Source organism: Stegodyphus dumicola, chromosome 10 (genome assembly GCF_044657685.1).
Source record: "Stegodyphus dumicola isolate Sdum_Otavi_A_Nest chromosome 10, ASM4465768v1".
Classification (NCBI taxonomy): domain Eukaryota; kingdom Metazoa; phylum Arthropoda; class Arachnida; order Araneae; family Eresidae; genus Stegodyphus; species Stegodyphus dumicola.
In genome coordinates this window covers 138,071,143-138,086,885 of record NC_140777.1, presented here as the reverse complement: position 1 = coordinate 138,086,885, position 15,743 = coordinate 138,071,143, and the positions used below count along the sequence as shown (strand labels likewise).

The following is a 15,743-nucleotide window of genomic DNA, read 5'->3' as shown; positions in this document are numbered from 1 at the left end:
ATTAGTATGTCATCTAAATAGCAGAATGTAAAGTCTAATTCTGATAGTACCGTACTCATGAATTGCTGTAATGTCTGTGTCATGCTGCATAAACCAAATATCCTAAATGGGAATTCAAACAGTCCAAAAGGAGTTATAATGACCATTTTTGGGATGTCATTTTTATGCATTGTAATTTGTTGATAAGTTCTATAAGTCAATGGATGAAAAACCTTCTAGTAGCCTTTTTTGAAAACAGTATTCCAATGAATGTTTATCCTTCGAACTTTTTTTTTTGTTGCCATCTTACAAAAATTAAAATGTATACAGAAATTAAAGATGAGATGATGAAACATAGAGGGTGCTACAATTGTCTGATTAGATTTTTTTTCCTATATGTAAATGATTTATTACTTGTATGTCTTCTAAAGTAATCTTAAAATATTTTCATAAAAATAAAATTCTGTAAAATTTAATAGTATAAAAAATAACTGAGATTAATTAGAAAAAAGAATTCAATATATTATAAAAATCCCTTCATATAAAGTAAAATGCTGTCAAATATTGTGGTTTTTCGCTAAAAACATTTCCGACACATTGAAAATAACCATGTTTTATTTTTTGAAAGTAAAAGTTGAAGATAGAAAATCCAACAAAAATTACAAAATTATTTAGCAAATAAAGAAACTAGAAATTTAAAACCCAACCTAAAATAAAGTTTATACCCTTGATGACAAGTACTGAAGAAATGTAGGCATAGTTAATCGTGGTTTAAGAACAGTCCTTTTTACAGATGCAAGATCAAATAGACTCCATATGCTAATAAGCGGGTTAAACACAAGCTCCTGCAAATGCTTGGGCATTTACAAAAAACTAAATAATTTATTATATTTCATAATTGCTTTATCTTTGTACAAAGGGTTTACTTAAAAAAGTCTTATTCTATTTTCGTATGGTATTTTATATATTAAAAGTTATCTCTTACAACAAAAATTATACTTGAATGTTTGTGATATTACAGCAATGACCAGCAAAATGCAATTCTAAATAATTTCAGCTCAAATCTCAAACTAATAATTATTATGCACAGTTTAAAAATTCAATATTTCCCTATCATTAGAAGCCACCTGGCAGATAAAACTACAATAATCTCACCAACCACATCAATTACAATATGAATATTACAACTTCTATACCTCTACTAATACTGTTATTCTCTATCATTATTAAGAATCTATTAAATTAGTTTTATAGTCCGAAGTATGTACTGGTTTTTCAAAACTAATTATCATCAAGAATGAGAGAATGACAGTACCTAAGGATGTTGACAAAATAATTGAAGTAAATGTAGAATAAACAATGTCTGTGCACATCTTGTAATCATCACTGAGCACATAACGTATAAAAACCATACATGGAGCAGTCCACCTTTGATTAAAAAAGAAAATCTTTTTTGAAGAACCATGAAGCATCCCTAAAGATATTCTAAACAAAAACATGATGGGAAGTTGTTTAAAGCGAAATGGAAACTTATAAGTGCATTGTTTATTTTTATTTGAAGTGGCTAAAAATACATATATATAAACTATTTAAAGTCATAAATTACATATGGATGGATTAAAACCACCAAGTAATCTAAATTTCGAAGGGTAATAATTTAAATGAATTGCAAGAAATGGAAACAAAAATTCCAAATTTATAAGTTCACGTCTGGTGGTATTACTAAATCACCTGAAATTACAGTAGCTATTTTATTGCATATTATTGGTTAAAAAGCACTTGAAAAGTTTAATACTTTTAATTTAAGTGAAGAAGATAAGAAGGATGTTGACAAAATAATTGAAGCTTTAAAAAACAAACAGGCTTCCCTTAATTTTCCAAAACAAACAGGCAAACGAAAGTTTCAGTTTTGATAGACATGTTTTTCTGTCGAACACAACTTGTAGTGAATCCTTTGATCCTTTGATAATTTTTTAACCGATTTAAAGAAATTAAGTAGCAACTGTGGATTTGCAGAATTAAAAGATAGTTTAATAAGAGATAGAATAGTAAGTGGAATTCTAAATAAAAATCTCAAAGATGGATTATTAAGGGAAGGTCAGTTAACATTGAAGAAATGTATTAAAATGTGTAAAGCTTTTGAATCAGCAGAACTTCAGCTGAAAACTTTTAATCGAGGAAAATAAAATAGAAGTAATCAAACGTAATAAGTTTTCACCTTCAGATGAAAAAAGTCAGCTTTGTAAGAAAAACTATCATGTAAAACAAAAGCAACAAAGTACTAAATCTTCTTCAAACTATCAAGGAAATAAGTACAATAATCCGAAAAAATGTAGAACTTTTCATAAGTTATACAATTGTCCTGCTTATAATAAAATTTGCTTGTACTGTAAAAAGAAAAATCACTTTTCTAAAATGTGCACTTATAAAAATGTTAATGTTGTACATAATAATTTAAAGCATGAGTTGCATAATAATGCTAATGAATATATTTTAAGGTCAGTAGAAGATACAAATCCATTTTTTAAAAATAGAACAGAATGGTTTGAAAAACTAAAAGTAAACATATCTCAATATTTATTTGTTAAGTTGGATACTTCAGCTCAGTGTAATGCGTTACCATTGCCTAAATTTAAATAATTAAATTTAAGAAATAAATGTTTGACTAAATCAAAAGTCAATTTAAATAATTACAATGATACTACAATTGATGTATTCGGAAAATGTAAATTATTATATGAAACATCAAAAGGGAACAAGGATGAAATAGAATTTCAAGTCATAGCATGTGATAAAACTGTTCCAACTATTTTAGGTTTACCTACTTTGCAAAAGTTAAACCTAATACAAAGGATTTGTACAGTAAATCCTAATTCCAATGAAAAGTCACCAGAATCTTTAAAAGGATATCAAAATTTGTTTAAAGGAACTGGAAATTTAACTGGATGTACATATCATATTAAATTAAAACCAGAAGCTGTTGCTAAAATATAACCTTGTAGGAAAATTCCACTTAACTTATTAAATCCATTAAAAAAGGAATTAGCAAGAATGGAAAAAGATGGTATTATTAAGAAAGTTAACCAACCAACAGAATTCATGAATTCATTAGTGGTAATAAGGAAAAAAAAATGGTAATTTAAGAGTGTGTTTAGATTTCCAGCACCTTAACCAAAATATACTGACAGAACATTATCACATACCAACCTTTGAAGAAATTTCATCTCAAATGACAAATGCAGAGGTCTTTAGTATTTTAGATACAAACAAAGCATTTTAGCAAATTAAACTGTCAGATTCAAGTTGAGCATTTACTACATTTAACACTCTGTTTGGTAGATATTGTTTTTTGAGCTTGCCATATGGACTGAGTTTATTCCCAGAAGTTTTTCTGAAATTTGTAGTGATTTAGAAGGATTTCAAATGTACATAGATGACTTATTAGTTTGGGGTTTTAAGATTAAAGAAGTTGTTGGACAGAGCCAGAGAAAAGAATGTTAAATTTAATTTAAATAAATGTAAATTTGGGCTGAATGAAGTGAAATATATGGGACATTTATTTTCTAAAGATGGTTTAAAACAAATTAAGACAAAATTAAGGCTATTCTAGATGTAAAAACAACACAGTACCTCCCTTCCCCTCCAAAAAAAAAATTTTGTTGCGGAAACCTACAAGACTTTTTACTAGGTATGTTTATCATAAGGTTCTTAAATATTTAGTGATATGATAACAACTGCTAAAAGAGTCCTGCAATTTTTAAACGAAAATCATAAATCCAGTTCATTAGACTTTTGATATTTTATTTTTTTCCCTATTAAATATCCGATATTAAAACTGCTCAAACTAAGCACAGAAAACTAATATAAAAAAAGCCAACAACATTCTCCATTTAATTTAAAATGCATAATTAACAATGACTGCAGAATTAAAGCATCTACAAAATTTAAAAAAAAAAAAAAAAAAAAAATCATATTCTACAGTAGAAAACTAAAAATATAAACAGTGGAATGAAATCATCACACAAATACTGAATTTAGTGCGAAAAACAAACCAAATCACAAGCACCATATTCTAGGCAGGTAGCACATGGAATATACAAGGTGACAGTTATTAATTTCTAATGAAACCACGTTTTAGGGACAAATAACTTATCTTCAATTAACTGCAATACTCACTTTATGATTCTTCTGATCTCCGTTCATCACAGTAGTCATTTCAGATTTATAAATTCAGTAAATTACACAGATAAAAAATTACCTACGCAATATTACGCGATTTACTGACGGAAGCTCAAAAAGTGAAAATGCCACGCAAAGAGTACTACCACTTTAACCAGAACCTTCTTGCGTCAGCCAATCCGGAGTATTGTAATATTTTTAATTTCTCCCGCTTGGTTGGATATCGGTGTCGCACATCTTTTAATCCAAAGCCAAAGATTCTGCGAAAGATAAAAACATAACAGAAGTACCCTATGAATTATTATGTATAAAATATGAAAATGTCTTTTTTGTTTAATCAAAATTATTATGTTTAAAGTAGTCTGTAGTAAACAGGGAAATGAAGAAAATTTATGGTTTATTCTATTTCTTGAAATCAGTTTTTCAGAAATGCGAGTAAAATTGAAGTCTGAAACTCTAAATCGACTTCAAAATAAGTTATCTATATGTACTAAGTTGAACGATGGAGTAACCTCTTTTCAGGAGTATCCTTTTATCTCTTGCTCTTTTGATAGTGCCAAGCGCACTTCCATGAGAAATAGTGTTTATCTTATTTCGTCTCGTTTCACAGTTTTAATAAATGTAACAGTTTTACCCCGCTTTAAATATAAGTATGTTTATTTACTAGTCAAACATAAATTATTCTGTATAACCTGAAATGATAATCAGAAGTCTAAGGGCGTTTGATGAATTTCATTCTTATTTTCTTTTCCAAGAAAAGTGGAGAATTTCCAATGCTACAAGAAACATGCAAGAAATGAATACGTGCGTGAATTCTTTTATTTGCAAAAGATAAAGGATCTACTTTTCAAATATACATTTTCTTAAATTAATATTTCAGTTACAGAAATAAATCTTGCAAACAATTAAAGTCCAAAAAAAAGGGGGAACGTTTGTTACAACTGATGTAAAAAAAATAATTGAAAGAGTTATGTTTCAAAAGAAAATAATGAGACTTAGTTTTTTGCAATCGAGGGGCAATTCCTGATAAATTAGCTTAGAATATAACAACAAGTAAAAATGCGGTAAGAACACTATAAAATCCATTCAAATGTGTTCACCAAATTTTTTATCCTTGAATTCACGCCTTGACCCACCCGATCCTTATCAGAAGTCGAGTAAAAAGATGTTTCTACATCTTGAAACTAGAGAATAAAATACGATCTGTGTGTGTGTGTGATCAGAGCTTCAGTGAAAAATTGGGGTTCTCTGATTCAGGCGAAGGCAGTTCGTAGAGCAGGCTCCTATTCTAGCGCTTTCCCAGTGTAAAAGTTTCATCAGAGATTTCAAACAGTAAATAATATTTTAGAATACAAAGTAGCAGAGAGAAGCTCTACCATGGTAAAATATTGAAAGTACTTCAGTAAATATAAATTTTTCCCTTTCACAAGTCCTTAATAGTAATGATATCTTGCAGATATATAACAGCATGACGAATAAAAAAGAAACAGTTTACGGAGTAACCTGTGCCACGGCAACCAGTGATAAAGAAATGTCATAGTTGTAAGAACAGTCTCTTACACATACAAAATATTCTAATAGTTAACAGGTATATCGTATACAAAGAGGAAAATTTATGTATCGGCAGAAGAAGCTATCAGAAATACAAAAGATCAATAGAGAGCGTGGTTAAGGGGGATAGACTTTAGTGTGGTTAATATTATCTCATATTCGCAATTATGAAGAACTGCCGAATGAATGGAGGATAGGGGGAAAGGAAGAAATGCTGCTAAGCAAGTTGTTTACAATCTGATTGAAATACGTTTGAATTCAAAATACAAAATGAAAACCAAATAGCTATTTAAGGGCGGATGAACAATAGGATTAATCAAGCAGTCTCAAGACAGCACGAGGTCTCTTACAATTCCTATTGCTGCAATAATCATAAGTCATAATGGGTATGAGATCATTCTCAATATGCGGAATTTTCCAAAATAATTTTTAGGAAATGAAGGCCGTATGCTTGTGGATTTCAAAAGTATGAAACTGACGATAAACTGCCTCATTTCTGATAAACCAACGATAGTTTGCAGCTTCTCTCAAAACAACATTCTATAATACTTGCGATTTTTAAAGAAGAATCACACGCGTTACCCCAAATTTGACAGTTATAGCTAAATAACATGGCCTTATATGATGATGATGATTTGAATATAGATGAGTATTTTGTTGAATATAAAAAAGTTGCTCCGAAAAAATAAGGGACGAAATATATCTTTGCATACTTAGAACTTGGATAATACTTCTTTAACCCTTCGCAGTAGTATGTTGCTGAACTGAAAACTCTCTGCAGACAGGTGTGTCATACATACATCAGTTCCAAATGTCGCTAGCAGCCGGGTGATGCACTGGTGTATCGCCGTTTGCATTGATCTTCGAAGCGGGTGGGTCATATATGCACTTTTAAACATACACATTATTTAAAAAACATTTTTAAATCACTAGATGACGCTCCGTGTCCACTTCAGTTAGCTTACTTGAACATATACATTATTGACCTTGTATCCGTGAAGTACTTTCTGATTCTGGTGATTCGTTTCGATGTAGGAAGAAATGACATAAAGTAAACAAGAACAAGCTGATGCACAGTTAAGTCTTCACTCGATATAAACATTGAACAGATTCCGATGCTTCAAATTTGTTTTTTGTTTTTTTCCCTATGGGAAGACTAAGAGTGGAGCTGTAGTTTTAGAACTCTGGTTTGTATTCAGTTTGCATCTTCTTTAGATAGCTGACGAAAGTTTTTTTGCACCGGTTAAGAGAGTTAACCCTTTCAGAACCAACGTCGCGTAGACGCAACGCAACGATTCCACTGTTACCAACCCGGCGTCGTTTATACGCAAAGAACTCCAATCAATCTTTTCAGCCCAGCGTCGCGTATGCGTAACTTGAAAACGGCGGGAATTTTTTATAGCTTTTTAAATGCCAGTAGATGGTGCTAAATAGTAAAAATTTTTACATCGGTTTAGTCATGTGGCTTTTGTCCTTCATGTGTGAATGTCAGTTTCTGTTCTGTGCTTCTGCTTTTGGTAGATTTATTGGTGTAAGCCAATTGGGAATCATAGCTCTTTAAGTTAAAAGGACACCGGCGTGTTTGTTTATTTCGTTAGGAATTTCTTTTCTTTTCTTTTTTTTTTTTTTCTTTCCTGTTCTCTTTGTTTTTATTCTTTGCGTTTTCGTTATTAGAATGTGGGGTAGTGCATCCAGCTCAATGTTTTCATTTATGTAGTTTTTTATGTTAGGAGAATGGGGAAAAACACATCCAGCTGACTATAGCTGGTGTTATGTCGCTGAACTTCCGTAATGGAAAAAAATCAGATCAGTTATCCTCTCTTATATTTATTTTAAAACTTAACATTGACTTTCTTGGTTAATTAGAAAGTAACTTTACAGCATTATTACAGAAAGAGAAAGGCATCAGCTTTCCCAGTGCATCTTACTTGTCGCCATATGCTCAGCGAAAAAAACCGTCATTGTCGTATGAGTTGATCCTCGTGTTGTACTATTCCACACACAACAAAATTATTGAATTGGAATTTAATTACCTACACATAATTATTGCTTAATTTCTTTTACATTGAGTATTTATAATTTTGTTTTCATGTGTATAGCATTTGTTTTCATGTGTATAGTTATAATTTTAGTATTTTTCATTTTCATTTATTTCTATTAATGTGATATTCTCTATAATACGTAATAAGAATTAGTATATTAAACGTAACTTTAAAAATTGAGGTCATTATATTAAAACGCTGATTTTATATGAATATTTTTTTGTAAACGTAGGCTTAACTGCTGAAAATGCGTGGGCCGGGGGTGACATTCCATTTCGGAGGTTAGGTCCCGTGGCTGCTCTTCATTCTCTGAGCAATGATCCAAGAGTTAAACTAACAGTGCGATATGTAAGAGAAAGAAATTTTTAACGGAAAAAGAGTATATTCGAATTGTTATGCCCATGAATGTCCATTCAAGCCCATGAGGGACTATTTTGACACCGAAGACACTAGATTTCAGTGCGATTTTGATACCGAAATTTTGTCAGAGACTGAATTGTTTTGCTTTCACCTCACAATCCAGCAGAACAGTGGCTATTCCATCATGAACTTGATTTCTTAAGTAACTGAAGCATTACGAATTTACGAGAATTGCAGAAGTAAACTTAATTCAAATTTATGTGAACAAAAGTGATTTTTTTAGCATATTTTCGACAATCTAATGAACATAATAGTTGAAGAAACTAATAATTTCTGTGAACAAAAGATGAGTGAAAAATCGGTCTTTATCCCAAATCAACATACTCCTGTAGGTGTGTTTAAAATGAGGGGATTTCTAGGATTAAATATTCTGCAGGGAATAATTAAAAAGTTAATGAAAATGTGTTTTATAATGTGAGATGATAGTGACTAGATTAAAACAAAGTGCCTCCTTTCTGAATCCTTTATGCTATAATATTTAATCATACATTTGATTATTTTTTACATTTATTTAGCTATAGATTTAGGTAAGTCTTTATAGCATTTTATCAAGATGAGTCAAATATTTTATTTTGCATTTAGATTTTAGTTAAATGTTTTTCAGAATCTCTTGATCTTCTGTATTTATGTTTATATAACTTTTAAATACCATTACAAAAAAAAAATCAACACAATTGATAAAAAAATATTTTTAACGAATTTTTTCAAGTTAGTCTTAGCGACGCGAAATACTCAGTCTTGCGAGATCTTAGTACCGCAACAGCACACCGTCTCCAAGGTGAGTTGCACTAATCGACATGCTGTTGCGTAAGAGGATAAAGTACTTATGCATACATGATACACCCTTCGTGAAGGGGTTAATAGGGGGCAGCCATGGGAGATGATAGTATTGGAAGGCAATAATTGAAATTAACTAGAAATATGATTTTTTTAAATCAATGTCCTTATTCTCTTCTTCTGGGAGATGTGACAGTGCTAATTTCTCTTTCTTGTCATTTCATCAGTCAGTTTTTACACTATATCGTCAGATGATGTATATTTTTTCTTATCATATCGTAGATTGCGAAACAAACTTTCAGCCTGTTGAAATTCGCTATAGTGGGGTTAGACTCCATTATACATTTTCAAAACGATTAATGATATGCAAATTGAGAAGTAATCTTTTTACTAGGCTTCTGTTATTTTTGATATAAAAATATTTTTAATTATTTACCTATTTCTACGACATGCATTAGTCAAAAACATTGTTTATTTTTTAAGACATAATTACTCTGATTCCTGCTATTCATTCGACTTTCGTAAATTTATCAGAATATATTATACATGATTATGCTCATTCACCTTTCTATTCGAAATATAATAAACCTTACTGTGACGATCATCTCCTAAGATAACAACTTCTGAAAGTATTTCTGAAAAGATAAGTAAACGCTAGCACTAATAACGACTACCTCCGTGGGTTGGGTTGCCTTAGAGATTATTGTAATATTTCTTCGTACTCTTTGGTGAATCTCATGGTACGCTTCTGCTTCTAACTACTTATCTAACATGAGCAGTCTTCCAAGTGGCATTCACCTAAGGCATAAATTATCCTTAGAACAAAGGTAGTGTAAATTTCTAACCATCAAGTACACAGCATCACAAGGTTGTTTCTCCTATTCAAACCACAAAAATAGGAGTGGATTTCTGTTAATGCAATTCTGGAGGCCATGTTATAGCTGAAGTTCATGCAATGAGTTAGTCATAGCCATAGCTTGTGTTCGTTTACCCGTTTTATGAAAATCCAAGCTTCGTTATATAGAGTGTTATCATGCTGATGTAAAGAATTATCGTCTTGGATTGCAAAAGATTTGACTGTCAATAACAGACTGGTGATATTTGTCAGACGTCCTTTGATGTACTTCTGTCTGCTAACCTACGTCGACAAGTTTTCTGGATGACCCTTAGCTTATCCCGTACAAGATATCTGATGAATCCATGGTCCTATAATTCATCTCCAGTTGGATTGCACAATTTGGTATACTATCAATCATAAAAACTGATCAAAGTTGGCAATTTCAGTCCCCCCCCTCTTACCTTCTTTAACGTCTATGCTTGGAATACGCTGAATTCGCACTTTGCCGTATCATCCTTCCGCAAATGGCTTGATGGAGCGTCTTCTTGGTCTATGTGCCTCCTTCATTCAAGATTTCAAAGGTACATGCTCCCAACCTGTTTTACATCATGACGTTTCGACTGCCATCTGAGTTCTTTCAACAATCCTATGCTACAGTCGAATCATCCTCCTTCCTCCAAACTTTCCAAGAAGCAGTGAAAATGCTGTCTCCGTCTTCTACATCATGCCACAACACAGCAAGCTCTTTCGTGCATCCTACACTGAGTAGTTGCACTTAATGAGTTTGTGCGTAACGAAGCGGTAAAACCTCCATTCTCTCTTCCATACGGTGGTTTCTTCAAAGTTTATGCTCGTAGCAACAAACATTCATCATTTTCGTGCCTGACATAAAAACACTCCTAGGAATTGATTAACTGAAGCGGTTCAAAGCTTCGACCTTCATAACTATGTGATCAGTGATTCTTTTGCTTATTCAGATCCATCTGCTTCTCCAGATCCTCCTCCTTCGCTCGATCTTCCGCTTCTTCCCAGTGCCCTACCGGTCGCCACACGCTTAGGAATAAGTGCCTGTTTCAACATCAGATATTTGTGACTTCTTTCTTCGTACTACGGCAGGTTTGTTCTGCATATTCATAAATAAGCTAAACGTATTCAATTAATCACATTTATTTAATTTTTTGAATTACATAGCGAAAGAATAGAGTATGCTACCAAAACATACCACGCCGCGTTTCTGCACTCTAGCGATAACAGCACAGGCACGAGGAAGACTATCAGTTAACATTTATTTTAAAAGTTCATTGCATGATTGCTGCAGTACCTTCGACATTCGGGGGGTTTGAGGAATACTGTGGAGAAGTCTTAGATAGCAGAAAGATTCAAAATATGGCATTACTAGCTTTCTCCTTTCGTCAGTAAAGGTGAATTTGTGACTGGACAAAGGCAGTTCCACTCTGGTGGACATCGGTGAAACATCGAAGTGACCTCGCTCATGTCGTGTGATACTAGCTAATGATCAAACTAACATACCTACTACCACTGTGAAATTTCGTCTACGATTCTTCTTTGATTGTGCTGAATGACTTGCATGGGCTGTTTATTTTGTTATTTGTGTATATGTGCTAAGCTGTATGTTTTTCGAATTAAAGTAATAGACGTAAAACTAGGCACATCATCTTCATCCTTCCATTAACACGTGTCTCTGTGTAATGTAACTCTTCTCGACTATCGTAAGTGACACATTTAATTTATTGGACCATTCTACATTTTTTACAAACTCAAGGGCATAATAAAAACATTTTCCAAGCACTCTGATATACATGGTGCCGAAACTTTCCTCATACATTTCTCTTCCTTATTTTGAATCAATTCTTTACCGCTGGAAACGCATTTAATTTTGAATTTGATCGTGTAAAATGAGTGAATCCACTTATATACGCATTTTCATTAATTTACGAAAATATTTTGGAGGTTATAGCTATGAGAACAAAAAGAAAATGGCAGGCAAATTATATACAGCTATCAAATGACAGAAAAATGTCAGGCATGTTTTTTCGTGCATAAGATGAATGCAGCACTGTCTAGGTTATTTACTATCATGAAATAAAAAATCACATCAGCGATATCTAATTAAGAATCGTAAATAAATAAGACAATATATCAGCACAATGCATTTTCAAACTCCATATGGCAGTAAAAGTAAGAAAAGTAAACAATTATAAGGAACATCAAATTATTGTTATAATCATTCAATATCTGCCATAAATTATTATTGCAGATATTGAATGATTATAACAATTTCTCAGCTATCTCTTGCTGCTATTACGGTTTTCTCCTTTACAGGAACCTTAAGTTCATTTCCCTCCATCTAGCTTGACTCGTAATTATGGTCTCGACAGCTGTGGAAGGTGGTCGAGGTTTCTAATTGTTTTTTTCCACTTCATTTTGATTTAGTGCATTCGCTTTTTGAAAAGCACGCGAACAAAGGCTAACTTGAACTATAGTCTCAGATGTGGTCAGAAAATAATGTACTTTGTGGTGATAACGATACGCTATACGATACGCTCTACGATCGTCATCACTTCAAAGCATCGCTATTTAGGGAAGGTCGAAAAAAATCTAGAAAAGCCTCCTTTTCAAGTCCAGATTCAAATGTGAGAATCTGTTTACAATTATCTTTCATTAAGCTTGCTATACAGCAGGTCTTATACATAGAATATGCAAAATATGTGTTTAGTCGGTTGTTTGCATTGTTGCTGCAATTTCTAGGATAACATCAGATTTTCTTTTCACTGTTTTTTATTTACATTTCTTCAGCAAATATTTAAAAGCGTTTTTAGAACTTCCATGCAGTTGCAGTTTGTAATTTCGCAGAATGTTTGTGCCTGTAATCCACCTAGAATACTTCAGGAACCAGGTTTAAATATCCGTGACCAATACATAAGAGAAAAAGTAAAAATTAAATAATTTATTCAATACTATTTCCATTGAAATCTTTAAAAATAAAGCTATAACACAAAGATGGCTTGAGAAATAAAATAATTTTATGATTTCGTAATGTATACCACAATAATATTATCGTTCCTCTTCTTTCTTCTAACATTTATCTTCATTTAATCAACAAGTAGTTTGCAAGCTTTCTGCGAAGCAGTGACAAAACTATTCGATGCAAACAGAATGTGCAAGTAAGAAATAGATCTGATCTCAAGGAATCTGGATTTTGGCTTTGATATGATGCAAAACAGTTCGAAAATTACATTTATGGCAGAAAACGCAGATTCATGTACGAGTTTTCACTGCTCGTATTTGGAGGAAAAAAATAATTTGCAAATATGCAGGCGCTAGTAAAAAATTGTTAGAATTTTCCATGTTACACACTCTATCATAATTCTATATTTCCGAAAAGGTTTAATTTAAATTTAACTGCAGAAACTTTCTAATTAACAATGTTCTAATTTTCTAATCTCTTTTCAAAAATAAATCAATAAATAAAATTTTTTAAATTCTATAAAAAGAAATCAAAAGCAAATGTAGAAAGCCCTCCGCAAAGACGTCAGTCCTTGGGCAGACAGCCCTGTTGTACTTGAACGTAATCTAATAAATCCAGCTCAAATGCAATCCGTGAATAAATGAATGAAATGTCATCTCATGTTTCTACAATCGGTAACGACAAAGTCTAAACGTTATAATGACCAAAATCAAAGATATTGTTCCGTACTTGTAACTTTATCGTTTGGACGACGAAATTTTTCCCGTCCAGTTTTGTATATTAATCTATTAGATATAAAATCTGGCAACATAAAAATAATGTAAAAGTTTAGTTTTTCATAATTGGCAATTTCTACTTTATGCAGTGCCTATCTGGGCCACTGTGTACAAGACTTATAGACACTAACTACAGGTCTTTCAGAACAAAATACTACTCAGACAAATTGTTGACTCCCCATGGTTCGTACGTAACCTGCAGATACATAAAGAACTAAAAATAAGACACATAGCTGATCAAATTCTCACCACGAGCCACAATTTCTATGCTAAAATAGAACTTTCTCAATATGAATATATCCGTAATCTGATAAATTATGATCCTACTATAGAAATTGCAGCAAAGCGCCCAAGAGGCATCTTCCATAACAGCAAATGGTGAAATGTGTATATATTGTATATAGTACTATTATCTTTATTTTATCTTCATTGTGTAATTTTACCAGTGTCTTTGAAACTTTATAGACTTATGGACATGATCCGTGTACCTGGATCTTCAAAGCACTGATCTTATATTTGTCATTTTCGTAATCTTCTTATTGTTATATCAGAGACTTTGTAATATTGTGGACTTATGGAAATGATCCGTGTACCTGGATCTTCAAAGCTCTGATTATTTATTGCTAGTGTAAAATGTTTTTCACCATTTGCTACTTCGCTCAAATACCGCCGTCCCTATATGTACATAGCGTATAGTTACAGTAACTCATGTGCCTCAGTGTTGTACAAGAACTTTAGTGTTTAATTTCTCAGACCAAGGCTTCACTGAAATGTGATATCTACTATTTCAAGATGCATTGACTGTGGACAGTTCACGGGAGGGTGACCCCCACGTGGCTACCACTGTCCAATCTGTGTTTTACAGCAAGGATGAATTTGAATATTTTGTTTAGCTAATCTGTTGCACTTAGTTGTGCCATTTGTCTTCATTTAGATCGCGATATTAGTTTAATTATTCCAATCTGGATAACCTGTTTCAAAACTTGATAATTATTAATATATCCAATATTTCTCATTGCACGCGTAAGCTGCTTTGCTCGGAGTCTGAACTTGGGTGGGTGACCATCCACGTGACAGGCTCCTGCCAATCATCTCCCTCCACTCCACCTACATTTCACAAAATTTGACAAGTTTCGCCTAGTTGGCGCGGCGTAAATCGCCTTAATTAAAAACTTAAGTACCAACGCCTTAGGGCAATTTACCAACAGAGACGATTAAAGTAGCGGTTGGCTACTAATTGCCGCCTAGCCATTGATTCGATTTCGATTTCGAATTGGCAATTTTTGCATTCCCCGACTCGAAGAATTCTTCGTTATAAAATGTACTTGCTATAATAATTATTTCTTTCATTCTGAGTTAGGAAACACGGATAAAAAGTGAGTTTGAACTGAAAGTTTTGCCAATTTAGCTCTCTGTTTACTTTTGCATTGCAATGGAATTTCTACACTACTTGACTGTTGGTAAGTATACTGTCAATTATCTCGTTTGCTTGGTATAACGATGATACTTATCATGGATGAGAGAAATGGAGAATTGACAAAATTGACTATTCCAACAACAGAATCTATAGAACAACAAATCCAAACCTTGACTTTTAGCAAATTTTGCAACAAAGTCACTAAGCATGCGAAAGACGCAGCTGAAAACGCCAAGCTTCGTGAAAAATATGAACGAGCTATTGATTCCAAAATAAAAAAATTAACATTATTCCAATCGGAGCTTCAAAAACGTAAATCATTCATCAACTCAACAGAAACCAACAAAATAAGCAACAATGCTAATACTACCAATGAAAATGAACCATCAACCCCCAAAACTATCAAAAATAGTTAAAAACTCACTATCACTGATAGCAATAAGTTTATTTTCCCACGTAAACTCAGTTAAACGCCCTCTGTCTAATAATGACAGAGTGAACTGACTTGATCCAATAAATTCGCTGATCTTAACGAAGACCACATGGAAGATGAAAATGCTGGGGAATTTATTCCCCATAAACCCAAACCTCATATTCCTCCAATCGTACTTGTGATTTTGAGAAATCCTAAAAGAAGAAATTGAAAGTAACAACATTACTAACTACAAAGCCAATATATGCAAAGAAATTCCTTACTATACGTGTGTATGAAATAGATCATTATAGATTTATGACAAAATTGCTTCAAACGCGTGGAGTTTTCCCTTCCACAGCT

The 15,743-nt window shown here is 32.5% G+C and overlaps 1 protein-coding gene across 2 annotated transcripts in view; it reads right to left on the bottom strand.

Annotated features, from left to right (window-relative positions):
• HisRS (histidine--tRNA ligase) overlaps positions 1 to 4,308 on the bottom strand; it is a 51,205-nt gene extending 46,897 nt beyond the window's left edge. Inside the window, exon 1 of one of the 2 annotated variants that reach the window (XM_035353543.2) lies at positions 4,156 to 4,308. In XM_035353543.2, coding sequence (XP_035209434.1) covers positions 4,156 to 4,194 — 39 coding nt within the window. In that variant the 5' untranslated portion in view covers positions 4,195 to 4,308. The remainder of the gene's footprint in view (positions 1 to 4,155) is intronic. The other variant, XM_035353542.2, reaches the window with a different exon arrangement.
• Between the last annotated feature and the right edge of the window lie 11,435 nt (positions 4,309 to 15,743).